The 13,137-nt window shown below is 59.5% G+C and overlaps 1 protein-coding gene across 2 annotated transcripts; it reads right to left on the reverse strand.

The window, feature by feature from the left end:
* Nucleotides 1-503: 503 nt before the first annotated feature.
* Nucleotides 504-9,215, reverse strand: ICOSLG (inducible T cell costimulator ligand). 2 transcript variants are annotated; one of them, XM_054576391.1, is made up of 7 exons: nucleotides 9,108-9,215; nucleotides 7,054-7,094; nucleotides 5,782-6,129; nucleotides 4,804-5,097; nucleotides 3,302-3,487; nucleotides 2,743-2,778; nucleotides 504-1,806 (listed from the first exon to the last, which is right to left on the reverse strand). In XM_054576391.1, exons 1-7 carry the CDS (start codon nucleotides 9,119-9,121, stop codon nucleotides 1,796-1,798), a joined length of 930 nt encoding a protein of 309 aa, XP_054432366.1. In that variant the 5' UTR covers nucleotides 9,122-9,215; the 3' UTR covers nucleotides 504-1,795. The 2 variants fall into 2 exon arrangements, with proteins under 2 accessions (XP_054432366.1, XP_054432357.1); XM_054576382.1 differs by having other exon boundaries at nucleotides 2,743-2,781.
* Nucleotides 9,216-13,137: the final 3,922 nt, after the last annotated feature.

The raw sequence follows: 13,137 nt of genomic DNA on the forward strand, positions 1-13,137 counted from the left end.
GTTTGCAGGAAGGGATGTCAAACACGCGCATTTGGCTGGTGTGTGGCTCAGGAAGCAGACAGCGAACTGGGGGGCGGGGGAGTGGGGACAAGGGCAGGCCTAGAGGACACGGAAGTGTGCTGCGTCCCAGGAGCCAGTCTGTCGTCCCCAGGCCCGAGGGCGGCGGGCGTGGAGAGCAAGGGCTGAGGGGCAGGGGCCCAGAGGTAATGGGGCAGAAGCAGGCGCGCCCAGCCCCCTGCCGCCTCCCCCAGGAAGGAAAAGCTGGAAGCGGACTCAGCTTCCCTGCGTGGCTGCCCCGTCCCGGCCGGCTGAGGTCCCGGCCGGCTGAGGTCCCGGCCGGCTGAGGTCCGGGCCGGCTGAGGTCCCGGCCGAGCGCCTCCAGGGTCCATCAGGGTCAGGGGCAGAGGACGGCACCACAGCCCAGCGCTTCTTGGCTCCAAAGGCAGTTAGTGACCCTTCTGTCACTCTTTTAGGGATGACATTCATCTTCTAATGCTTCCATGTTAAAGTCTGGGTGGTCCCTCATCACATTCACTTAAAAGCCATGGGAGGGCTTTTTGCTACAAAGACAAACGAAGGCTTTCTCATGACAAGTGTGAAACTTGCCTTCACCACGGAGCCAGGTCCTCACTTCTGCCCCAAGTCTGGGTCTGGGGTCCATCAGTGTGGAATGACCACGGGCAGAACCACAGGCCCCATTTTTCTGGGTGTACACGCCTGGGTTACCTGACAGCCTCCATTGCAGAACCTCCTGGAAACATTACACTCCAAGATTCATTCCAGGCAACAACGTGGAAACTGCCCAGGAAGGGCCAGGACCACGGCCCATCTCCCATCCCCTGGGGGCCTGGTGGGCTCTGAGGAACCCGGGGTTCATGCCGAGGCCTCTATCGGACTCTGCAGGTTCTTGGGAGTGGCCAGGTGAGAGGCCGTGGCGACCGCGCAGGGCGTGACGGGAGCTGCCCAGCCGGCTCCCTGAGGAGGTTACTGCGCATTCTGAAGCACTGCCACACCGCTGGCTGTGCCCTCTGCATCCACGCCGCCCAGTCCGTGGGCGCCAGCAGCAGCCCTCTTTGCGTAAAATTCCGCTGTGCTTGTGCAGGAGGGGGACCTAGCTTTCCACCACCACCACCGAGGCTGAGTGTGGTTCCCGGCGAGTATCCCAGACGACAGTGAATCCTGGGGGTCTTTCCGTGGTGACCATTCCTGCGTCTCCTGGGACTCGCACACGTGCACGGACCCCCAGAGGTGCCCTGGCAGACGCCCTCCATCAACCCCTGCCCAGCAGAGGCCGTCCCGGAAGAGCGCGGATGCCTTCATTCTTCCTTCCACGTGGCGCTGGCCTCCTGTCACTCTCAGAACCCCTCACCCTGCAGCGTGCCTCCGGGACATCGAGCAGAGCGCCAAGGACTCTCCGGGGCTGGTGGCGGGAAGGAGGCATCTTGAGGTCTCTTTCTGCTGTGTTTGGCAGCGAAGGTGGGGCACCGCTCACGTGGCGGCGTGTGGTGTGTTCCAGAGCTGCCAGCCCGTTAGAAAGGGCCTCACTTGGGGACAGAGCAACACCAGGCACATTCTCCCTAGGGTCAAGTGCGGTCTTTCCAGGGGAAGCCCCTGCCTGTCCCCTCCAAGACCAACGAGGCTTCGTGTCCATGAAGCCCCGCGTTAATGGTACAGGTGGGGCCAATAACCTCCCTTTGCCACCGGCCTGATGGAGTCAATTCTCAAGCTGCCTCTGACGTCCCTCTTGGTGACACCTCACAGAAGCCTTGTCCATCTCCTGGATGGTGAGCTCTCATCAAACATGGTCTTGGAAGGAAAGAGAAGGGAGAGGGAGGTGAAATACTGCGCCGGTTCATTTGCATTTCGGAGGCAAAGAGATTTTCTCAGGGCTCAGGAAGGTGAAACCAAGGGGTTCAAGATGGTTGCCTGCCAACAGCACGCTTCACCGCACTCAGATCAGGCAGGCCCCAAGCTTCCAGCACCTTGTGTTCCAGATTACCTAAAACTGGCTCACGTGGGCCGCGAGAGTGAGCTCCCGCAGCCAGCCAGCCGACCTGAACCAGGCTCACCTGGTGGCAGGCGGGCCCGCTCACGGTGCGCGCTTGGGGCACCTGGGCCGACCCTCCCTGCAGGTGGAGACGTGTGGCTCGGTCAGGAGCAGTTATTTGCCTAAGGTGGCTGACGGACTGCAAAGCTGCTCACAGCCTCGGGCACCTGCTGGTGGGAAACCAGAGGCTGTAGGGGAACATATTTCCCCAACTGGGATGGCAGTCACAACAACCTTTGCTCCCAGGACTGCGGGTTGCTCGGCTCACCCAGGGAACACTGGATAACTGCTCTTTTAGGAAGGACTCAGTGTCTGGACTCCCTCAAGAACCCCGTGCAGACAGGGCGGGGGTGGGGTGCATGCACAGAGGCCACGAGGATGGCTAATGCAAGCTTGGTGGAGGTGCCGGGGGGTCCTCGTCCTACTTATTCTCCCTGCCCGGTGTACGTTTGCCAAATTCCGTAACTGAACGTCAGCAAGTGGCCGCGTGGACAGGACTACGTGCTGAAGAGGGCAGGCAAGAAATGTCTTCCCTGGGGGTTTCAGTGTCTCTGAAAATGGAAGTGCCTATGTCCTAGTCACCAAGTATCGCTCGTGCCAAATGGCAAACACTGAGAGAGTGGCTGCCAAGTCCCCGGGGCCCTTGTAACCTGTACACATTTTCCCCGAACCTCCCCGCCTCTTGGAAAACTCACCAGTCAACTCCAGCTCTGGCCTCGAACACTGGGCACCTGCTGGAACAAACCAGAAATGCTCAGGGTGGGCTGCGAAGAGTGGGAAGGGGCCAATCTGAAGATGCCAGGGGCCTGAGTGCTCGGGCTGGGATCAGACTCCCAAGGGAGGTGTCCTCAGGCCAGGCTGCTCTTGGGGCAGATGCTTTGTAAGTGTAAGTGCGGGAGGAGCACATTGAGCTACTCTGTGCCCGGGACATAGGGCATCGTCTGAGGCCTGGCCGATGCACTGCTCAGCTTCCACAGAAATGAACTCCATGCTGACCGGTAGATTTGGAGCCCATCCTCCCCACCCCAAACCTGGGAGACGATGTCAGGAATATGGAGCCCTAGACCTCGGGCTTCAAATCCACCGGCGGGGGCTTTGGCGGAGCTCTGCACGCTCAGGATGTTAACACCATTAAAACGGCAATGCATGAAACCAACTTCTCGCAGAGTTTTTAAACAGCTTGAAAAAGGCAAAAACGCTGACTCCCCCCACGTAAAAGCCAACCATTTATCTACACGTGCCCCCACCTGGTACCTGCATAGTTCCAGCGGGGACACCGGCTCCTGCACTTCCAGGCCACTACCAGTGCCACTGCCACAAGCATCACGATCAGCACAGCAGGCAGGGCCACAGTTTTCTCCACGTGGGGGCTGCCTGGGCCCTCCCCGGGGGTGCTATCACGATTCCCCATGATGCCGGCGTTGGTCCCATTGGGTTCCGCTACGGGAAGGAGGAAAATAATGCACGACTCAGAGGGCGAGGAGGGAAAGGTCTTCCTTCATCTTGAAAAAGAAAGTATTCATTTCAAAGAACTTCCCTGACATCATGTGATTTTTTTAAAATATAAAGCTGAAGGCAAGAAGGGCCTTCTCTCCCAGGTGCGCCTCCTGCCCACCTGTCTGAGCAGGGCCGCGCCAGAAGCACAGGTTCTTTCTGGCTTTTTACATTCAACTTAATTTAACCCTTTCCCAGCTTTACTGCTGTCTTTAAATCGAGGTGAATTTTTTTACATAACATGGAATTTAATTACCTTAAAGCGAACGATTCAGTGGCACGTTCAGTGCAGTCGCAACCTTTATCTCAGGCCAGGACGTCTTCATCGCCCAGAGGGAAACCCGCAGCCCTGGCGGTCACTCCTCACCCCGTCTCCGAGCCCCTGACAACCTCCAACCTGCTCTCTGTCCCTAAGCAGTTGCCCATCTGGGTATTTCATATAAAAGGAATCATACAGCGTGTGACCTTTTGGGACTGGCTTAGTTCCCCTCGCACGTTTGCGCGCTTCGCCCGCACCGTAGGTCACAGCCGGCCTCTCGCCGTGCGACCGGGGCGGGCCTCCGGGCCCCACTCAGGAGGGCCAGAGCTGGTGTCATGCTCTGCCGTCACCACCTTGGGGTCTTGTAAGTTTTGAACCAGAAGCCCTGTACCCCTTCCCACTGTGCCCTGAGCCCCACAGGTCACGAGATGGGCACCCCTTTCCTGCAGCAGCCCCGGCCCACGGATGCACCTCCACCTTCTACCCCTCATCTCAACACTCTGGGAGAGCCTGCAGCCTCTACGAAGGAGTCGCCCGTCTGCGCCCCTTCCAGGGAGCAGCCTCGGGCCACCAGCCAGGCCCAGCTGGACCCCATAGCATGGCGGGGGTGGGGGGCCCGTGCCCAAAGGCAAAGAGCATGGGGTGGTGCTGTGCAGGTGTGGACTTCGATCCTGACACTGTCGTTTCCTAGTTCTGGGGCTTCTGAAGTGTCACATAGCCTTTCAGAGCCTCAGTCCTTCATCTGTGAAATGGGTCTCCAAACTGACCCCACGAGTGACGATTAGGCCAAGTAAGTGTGCACGGAGCACCCAGCCCTGTGCCCGTCCCCGCAGACATGGAAATTCCGTCCCCGCACACCTGACTCTTCCCTCCTCTCCCTTCCAACTACCCTTCTGATGCTGCTGAGGGCTGACCTCACAGGGGCTCTGTCTTCTGCCTGAGATCTCCCGTCACCCCAGGCCCCCAACCTGGGGCTGACCCTGCAGAGCCCGGGGGACCTTACCTGTCTGGCTGCTGACAGTCAGGTTCTGGTGCAGAAGCACGTTCTCGATGCAGCAGCCGACATTCACGTTGGGGATCCGCCGGATCTTCAGGACGCTGACCACATCGTACAAGCCCCGCGCGTTCAGGGAGACCGTGCTGTTCTGCAGGGCCTCGTCCAGCAGGCTGTTGTCCGTCTTGTTGATCCAGTACACATTGGGCTTGGGGTAGCCATCCGTCGACATGCAGGTGAAGGTGAGCTCCTCGTCCTGGGCGGTGCTCGCGGGGGTGATGACCACGGGCATGCTGTAGTTTGCTGCGGGGGAGGGACGTGGGCAGTGAGGGAGGCCAGGCTCTGACGGTCAGAAACGGAGGGGTGCCCAGCGCCCCGCGCCAAGTTAGAGGAGAGGCGTGCCCTGAGCCTGGTGGAGAAGCAGGCCAGGGCCACAGTCTGGGCAGGCGTGTGGACCTCATTCTGCCCGAGAGCCACGCCTTCTGCTCAGAGTCACTGAGCCTGTGGGCAGTGATGGCCCCCCATCCCCGTGCGACAGAGGCCAGTCTCCCTCGCATTCAGGGCCCCGGGCAGCTTGCAGTCACCTGACACGAACATAGCGCATTTCTGAACTAAACGGTGCCCTGAGCATCGTGATGGGCTTGAATTTTCCTCCTAAATTGACCCCCAAACTGCCTTAGATAGCATTCCTTCCCACTTTTCCTTTAAAAATCTAGTCTGAGTTGAGCTGGTGAGTTCAAGGCAAAGGTGGCCAGATTAGGGGCGTTTCTGTGAAACCAGGAAGCCGCAGGTTATGAAAAACTTTCTTACGAGCTGAGTGATGTTTCAGCCAATTCAGATTCACGCTGTTAAGCAGAAGGCTGCTATTGGGGACCAGGCTTCTTGTCAGGGGAAGAAACCGGAGCGTGAGCCTGGAGTGGGGCCCCATGGGTGCCTTCTCCAGGCAGGAAGCCGGGAGGGAGCTGGTATCGGCATCGATACTCTTACCTGCCACGTGCAGCGTGACCACAATATCCAAAATCTTGTCTAAGTTCCTGAACACCAGGCAGTTAAACTTCTGTTCGTCTTGGGGGGTGATGTTGTACAGGCTTAGGGAGAAGTCACCCTGCTTCATGCGGTCCAGTGACATCTTGGCCCGGTCCTTGTACTGGTTATTGTCATGGCCCACGGAGCTGTTCCCGGACAGGTAGTAAGTCACACTTTCTGGCGTGCCAGTAACACTGATTTGCCAATAAACATGAAGTTCATTTAAATCAAAACTCTTTTCTTTGGGGTGAATGCAGCGGAGCTTGATGTTACTGCCCACCATTGCTTGGACTTCTTTCTCTTCAGTATCTGCAATGATTCAAAAAGCACAATGTTTGGCTTTTGCGGCTCTTAGCCTGTGAAGTTACTCTGGTGGGGTTGAGGGGAACCCTCTCAAACACCAATTCAAACTCATTTCAGCCGAAAAGGAATGGATTCGTTAGCTACACATAGGAATGCAATAGTTTAAAAGTTCAGAATTTGCGGTACGCAAAATTCTGCACTGGGTTGGCTGCGGCTGACTTCCTGTTGGTACGTAAGAGGCTGCTAGTGTTGGGAATAGCGGGGTGGGCACCAGGACCCTTCTGGGCTATCTTTGCCATTTCTTGGGAGCTTATAATTCATTCAAGCTAAAGAGGTTTTGCAAAAATTTAGACATTTGAAGGAAAACATTAGTTTCTCAACAACAGCCTTAAAACGCTGCTTGCACTACGTCAAGAAAGCAGGTGGCGTGTCCAGACTGACTTCACCTACTATATAAACACTTGGACGCCTGCAGGTAAAATGGCCGTGTCCCCTGGCTGCCACCCTCCGAGCTGGGAGGCCGGGCAAGGTGTTGGTCCCCGCTGCAGTGCACATCCCTGTCCTTGCTCTTCTGGAAGCTGTGGTTTCTGGGGGCGCCCCCTGGGCTCACTGGGGCAAAGAGGCCCCGAAGAAAAGGAAGCCTTGCTCATCTGGAAAGCGGAGGGCTGAAACACATGGGAGGAAGTACGTGCCACCTACACCTCACACATGATAAAACCAGAACGATGGGGTCTGGACAAGCGTCCTCTTTGCGGCCTTCAACCCCACACATTACCCAGGCCTGGGGCCCAGCTTTCTCACAGGGGCCCCTGGAAAAGCAAGAAGGGCTGGGGCGGGGCCCCTGCTGATGGCTGCAACCCTGCGCCCCACCACTGCACAGAAGGGCTTGGAGCTGCTCTCCGAATGGAGGACGAGGTCCATCGAACTTACCAGCTCGCAGGCCGCTGAGCAGCATTAGGGACAGGACGGCCCTGGAAAGGAACCAGAGAGGCAGGTGAGCCCCGCTTCTTCCAGACAGCGAGGACTGTTCCCCAGGGCGGGAGCGGGTTGCCCCCGTCGGAGAAAACCGAGCACGTCCGCTGACAGCCTGCCCACCAGCGAGGACCGCGTGGCAAGGTTCATCTGCCTCCTTGCCCAGCACAGCCAGCCCTGAGGGGCCAGCAGCCCCTGCAGCCGGCCAGCTCCCGTGTTAACAACCCCCTCCAAAACAACGCGTGATAAAGGGCAGTGAAAGATACTCCCGAGGTCACAGCCTTTGATCTCCTGGTGCCCTAGCCATGCAGGGAGGGATTCCAAGAAATTGTATGAAATCAAGAAAAAAACAAAAACAAAAACAAACCCAAACCCCACTTTCAAAGTATCTATAGCAAGAGTTGCATTTAATTTCTGGGAGGCAGAGGAGACCTGAGATGCCCCATGGCAGTCGGAGAGCCGCAGGCCAGCCCTCTGTGGACATACTCATTCTGAAACCAAACGGGAAGGCTCCTCTCAGCTGTGGGCAGCGGGGCTGCCGGGGTGAAAACCTGTGCACTTCCGAGGCTCCTGGCACCTCCGCCTGGGAGTCTTTGCACCCTTCAGCCTAGCCACCCCTTCCTGCTGGCCTCCCAGAATGCCATGTGCCCTGAGTTCTGGACGGAGACCCCCTCCCCACCCCGACAGCTGTCATCTGACTCTGCACAGAGGCAAATCCCTTGCCACCAAAGGCTCCTCCATGTCCCACAGAGGCCACAGCCTGTAGGTGAGCCTGTCCTCACTGCCCCTGTTGGGGCAACCATTCCCTGTTTGTGGGGACAGCTGTGATACCTCTGCCTCCAGTCTCGACCCCTCTGGCCCTCTTCCCCTGAGCCAGAGCAACCTTCTAAAATACAAAGCTGGGAGAACTCCTCTGTGGCCCCAGAGCCCGCCCTGTCGGCGCTCAGGGTCCAGGATGCACACGCGCACCTGTCAGGGCCTCTGGGCACAGGCGCTGGGCTCCTGCAGGCGACACAGTGTGCCCTGTCCTGGGGGCTGCCTGCCTACTCTCTGTACCCTCTCCCTGTGTGTGTGTGTGGGGGGGGGTCTTCTGACCCTTGCTGTCGAACACTACCCACCCCACCCCCAGGCCCACCAGCCCTGCCCGCATCCCTCACGACCTTGCTTCCTGCCCCAGCCCACCCTTCTTGGGTCAGACAGAAGGCACAGGCAGGGCCACCATTCCCAGGGGAGGGTGGCTGGTGGGAGGGACATGGCAGTACTTTTTTTTTTCCTTTTGAGGAGACAGAACGGCCTAAAATTACCTACGTTTCTAACCGGATGGGAGAGCTGGGGACCAGTTTATCAAGGGAGGCAGAGGCTGTTCACCCTGTCATGTGCCCTGAAGGTGGTATCTTGAAAAAAAGCTAGGAACAAAGCTGTGCACCCTCGGGCTGGCAGGAGAGCAGGCGCGACGGGCCGGCTGGACACAGGCGGCGCCACCTTTGGCTCTTCTAATCTAACCGGGGAGGGGAAATGCCTGGCGTGTGGGGGCCGGGGCGTGTCGCCAAACAGGGCACGAGCCGGCCTTCGAGATAATCATATTCTCCATTCTTCCACCTCTGGGCAATTCTCTAGGGCCGGGGGAGGAGAGTAGGGAAGAGTGCCAGACGGGTAGTGAGCGCTTTCCCTTCCCTTCTAGGGACCCCGCCCCCAGCACACCCACGCTCTGCCGGGGGTTCGGCCCCCACCCCCAGCTCCTCGCCACCCCGTCCCCCCATTCCGACCCCGCGCTGCCCCAGGCCAGCAAGTAACCGCGCCCGCCGGCCCTGCCCGATGCCGGCCCTGCCCGATGCCGCCCCGCTCCCGGTCACCCATCCTCGCGCGATCCCGGTGCTACGCAGCCAGGTGAGCAGGTCCCTGGCCGCGGCCACCAGGGCGCCCTCGGTCGGTCCTTCCAGGGCACCAGCTCCCTGCTGTGGAGCCTCCGCGTCTTCCCCAGGTCCCGCAGGGCCCGACCGACGGCCCCTCACCTTCTCAGCGCCATGATAGAAGCGAAGACGTCCGGGTGCGGGACCCTCGGGCGGTGGGAGCCTTTGGAGTTCCGGAGTGCACAGCGTTCGCGTCGCTGGGAGAACTCAAGTGCCGAGCGCTTAGGAAAGACTGCCGGCTCGAGGGAACGTCCCACCCCGCCCCGCCCCTGGCCCCACCCTCTTCCTTGGCCCCACCCCCAGCCTTGAGTCTCTGGCACAGCTCCTCGGAACGGAAGCTCGGCCACTAGCTCCAGAAAATTAAGCCCTTTTCAGGCGGTTGAGAGTTGCGCCCCGATGGGCTCCGGGCCACCGGCCTGGGTGCTGTAGGTGCCGGGGGAGTTGGGGGGAGCGTGGAACGAGGGAAGAGAGCGGCCAGGTGCTCTGTGGAGGGGCCTTGGAAGGCTAAGTGGTGCCCCTCAAGGTCGCGCAGAACGTGGGGCCCGCAAATGTCCCGACCGTAGGCTTCCTCCTTCCCGCTCGCGTGAGCGGAGTGGGCGGGCCGCGTCTGTTCAGGCGCGAGCGAATGAATGAATGAAGGAAGGAGGTGAGGCAGGCAGGCTCGACGTCCAGTCCAGCCCCAGGTTCCCCCTCCAGCCTCCCAGCTCTGCTCTGCGACCCTGTTTGGGTGCTGTGTCACGTGCCCCAGCGTGTGTTCACATTAAAGGCTCGGAGAAGCACCCGCCGTCCCCCCCCCCCGCCTCCCCGCCCCGTGGAAGCCACTTCATCTTTGCTCCTCCAAGTTGGCGAGACCTGGCGCCCAAATCTTCGGGTCTGGCTAGGGCTATGCAAGGGCGGCGGAGCGCGATTAAACGCGCCGTCTGCTCCCTTCCCCGATCGCGCCCAGCCCTCCGGGTCTCTTCTCCGCGTGGCCCCCCGAGCTGGGGCCACGAGGGGACAGGGTGCTCTCCCCGCAGAGGGTGCCGGGAGGGGCCTGGGTTCCGAGGCACCCAGCGCAGGTCTGGAGGACCAGTCGCCGAGGAGCTGGCAGGAAGGGTCTGTCCCGACGCCCCCGCTGATTCCGAGGCAGAGGCTGGCTTCTTGGGTCAGGAGAGACCAGGTGCAAGGCGAGGGCGGAGCCAAGCGGGGAGGGTCCCCGCGCCCCTGCCGCCTTCCCGACAGAGTTAGTGCAGAGTTAGACCTGGCTGCTGCCGGCCAGGTCCTCTGTGAGTCCGGGCAGAAAAGCGTTTAAAAAGGCAGAAGCTCTGCCCTGTGGAAGCTAACATTCCTGTGGGGACAAGAGCAAAGAGGAGAGGGAGCAAAAGGAATGGGCTGGGAGACCGGGCACACGTTACAGGAGGGGACAGACCGAGCTGGGGCGCTGGCTGCGACTGGGGTGGGCTCGCCGCGCTCAGCCCCAGGGTTCCGCCCCCCGGGTCAGCCTGGGAGGTCGGTGTGCAGGATTTAAAGAGACCAAGCGGGGGCCACCCGCCTTTTTAGCCTTGGCGAGCAGGGCCAGAGGCTCTTTCCGTGTATCCATCAAGGGCACCGGTAGCCTGAACTGGGGCCGCGGCAGGGGGAGGAGGAGGGAGAAGTCGCGGCGGAGGAGTCCGGGACATGGGTGCCGGAAGGAAGGATAAGATTTTAAGATTTGGTGAGGAGAGCAGAGCGTGCGCATAAATCACATCGGTGGGGGAGGGGGTGTCTCAGGAATTCACCCCATTTCAGGAGCCAAAAAACCAGTTCTGTCCAGTACCGCAGCTTGAGGAAATGTAGCCGGTTACACCGGGCGGGGCACATTATCAGGCCCAGAGGTCTGGAGGGGACGGGATTTTGTGGCCTTGGCTCTTCTCCCCATGGGCTGGCAGCAGCTGGCAGAGGAAAACAGAGTTTGGGAAGGCCAACTTAAGGTCCCCGGCCGGTGAGGCTGGAGGGCCGGACTGGGCGCGCCCACCTCTCCCGTCCGGTCGCTTCAGCCGCACCCTCAGACCCTGGGATTCTGTAGATTGGACATGCTGCTCTGATTGGCTGACAGTTCACGCCTCCACCTCGGAAATCCCTTCGCTGCCCTCAGGAATGCCGAGTGAGGAGGGGTGGACCCCACAAGCAATCCCAGCGGCTGGCTAGCGGCTGTGGGAGAGGACCGGGTTCTGGGAAATGGAGAATCCCCCTTGAGGAGCTAGGGAGGGTCGGTGCCTTTCAGTGCGCCCGGCACTGCCCCATGCTAGGTGGGAGGGAAGAGACGGCTTGAAGGGGCTGCCCAGGCAGAGCTGGCAGGAGCTGAGGCTGGGGAGGGAAGGACCAAGCTCTGCTTCCTGGGCAGCCACTCTAGTCCCAGACCCAGACCCAGACCCAGACCCAGACCCAGACCCAGAAGGCCAAGTACTGTTGTCACCAGGCTCCCCCAAGAATGGGGACTCTGGAAGGAGGAAACATACTGTTCATCGAGCAAGCAGTGAAGTGGCAGGGAGTGCAGCTGGGCTGGAAGAGGACTTCAAGGTGGGCCGGGGCCATGGAGAGAGGGGCCCGCCCAGGAGTGGGACCGAGACCAACCCCGGAAACCGCAGCCTGAGACATGCATGCTGGCTTCCAATCCCAGCTGGAGGGGCTGTGTGACTCAGGTGAGTTACACGATCCCTGAGTGCCTGCATTTTCCCATTTGTGAAGTGGAGAGTTATAAGGGATCCCTCGTAGAGCAGCCAAGTTAATGCGCGGATTACAAACACAAAGAGTTTTAAGGCAAATGGAAAAAGCAGACCACAGTGTGGGGTGGAGAGAGAAACCCCCAGGGAATATCTGAGCCAACCTGGTGACCCAGTAGGACTTGTGTTCCTGCCGGGGACTTGAAGCTCTGGGTGCAGCCATGGAAGCAACAGGCTACATGTTGGTGCTGGAGACCCAGCCTCCCCGTCAGCTGCCTCCGCCACAGTTCCCTTGGGGTCCCCACAGCAAGGTGCCTGTGACATTGCAGGTGTCAGTCAATGCAGGAAGCTTGACTGAGCCCAGGTCCCAGGAAGCCCATCTTTTCTCTTAGGGCACCTGTGGAGGCCAGAAGTTATGACCACAAACTTGGCAGCTTAAAGCAACAACAACACATTCTTTCAGATTTCTGGAGGCTGCGAGTCTGAAATCACTGCTCCTCCAGCATGGCTCTGTGTCAGTCTCCTCGCCTGTATGAGGTTGCCTCCCTCCGCCTGAGTGATCCTATTTAGGGTCCCCATGGATAGTCCAGGACAGTCTCCCCATCTTGATTCCATCACATCAGCCAAGTTCTTCTTTGCCATGCAAAACAACATTCATAGTTTCCAGGAATTAGGACAGGGACATGTTTGCTGGGGGAAGCAGAGTTCAGCCACCCCCCAGAGGGTCCCAGAAAGGGGCTCTGTGAATGGGATTAGATACTTAGGGGAGAAACTCTAGATATTTGGGAGAGAGCTGAGCGTGTAAAGCTGTTCTGAGTGGCCCTGGGCTGCTGGGAGGAGTCTGGTGGAAAGCAGACATTAGTTAGGTTGGGCCCCATGATGTCAGTCACCTGGTGGGGAAGCGGCCTGGATGAAGTCAGTCCTCCAGTGCAGGGCCCTCCGCCTGCCCTGTCCCCACAGTTGCTGCAGCAAGCGCAGGTCTCCACCGTCGGCTTGGAGCCAGAGCTTGGCCCCCAAGGAAGGTCCATCTCTTCTGTGTCTGGATGCTCCTGTCCCTGTGTCCAACTCTGTGTTTCTGGGGCTGCTGCACCCTCGGTTTCATTAAGATCTTTCTAGATTAGCACCTGCCCATGAGACCTGCGTCAAGGCCAGGCTTGTCTGCCCATGCACCGGCGAGAAAAGGTTCATGTTGATTTGGAAACGTCTGTAGCAGGGCTCTCCAGAGAAACAAAACCAACAGGACGTATATATATATATATGGGGGAGGGAGGAAATTCATTTCAAGGAAGTAGCTCTTATGGTTATGGGGACGCGAGAATCCCAAATCCGCAGGGCGCGTGGCCAGAGACCCGAGGCACTGCTGCCACAGGAGCCCACGGGGGCTGAGCCGGAGAGCTCCACCTGCGGAGACAGCCTGCTCTCTGGTCAGGCCAGGCTGCTGTAACAGATCG

The sequence above is a fragment of the Pteronotus mesoamericanus genome, unplaced genomic scaffold, assembly GCF_021234165.1.
Source record: "Pteronotus mesoamericanus isolate MK-2021 breed Mesoamerican mustached bat unplaced genomic scaffold, CSHL_Meso_final contig_116, whole genome shotgun sequence".
NCBI lineage: Eukaryota > Metazoa > Chordata > Mammalia > Chiroptera > Mormoopidae > Pteronotus > Pteronotus mesoamericanus.

What these genes read in the sequence shown, in the direction of transcription:
- ICOSLG (XM_054576382.1), bottom strand. An exon ending in GGTCACGCTGCACGTGGCAG is followed by an intron (nt 5,098 to 5,781) that starts GTAAGAGTATCG and finishes CCTCCCCCGCAG; the next exon opens with CAAACTACAGCATGCCCGTG. An exon ending in GACTGTCAGCAGCCAGACAG is followed by an intron (nt 3,488 to 4,803) that starts GTAAGGTCCCCC and finishes TCCTTCCCGTAG; the next exon opens with CGGAACCCAATGGGACCAAC.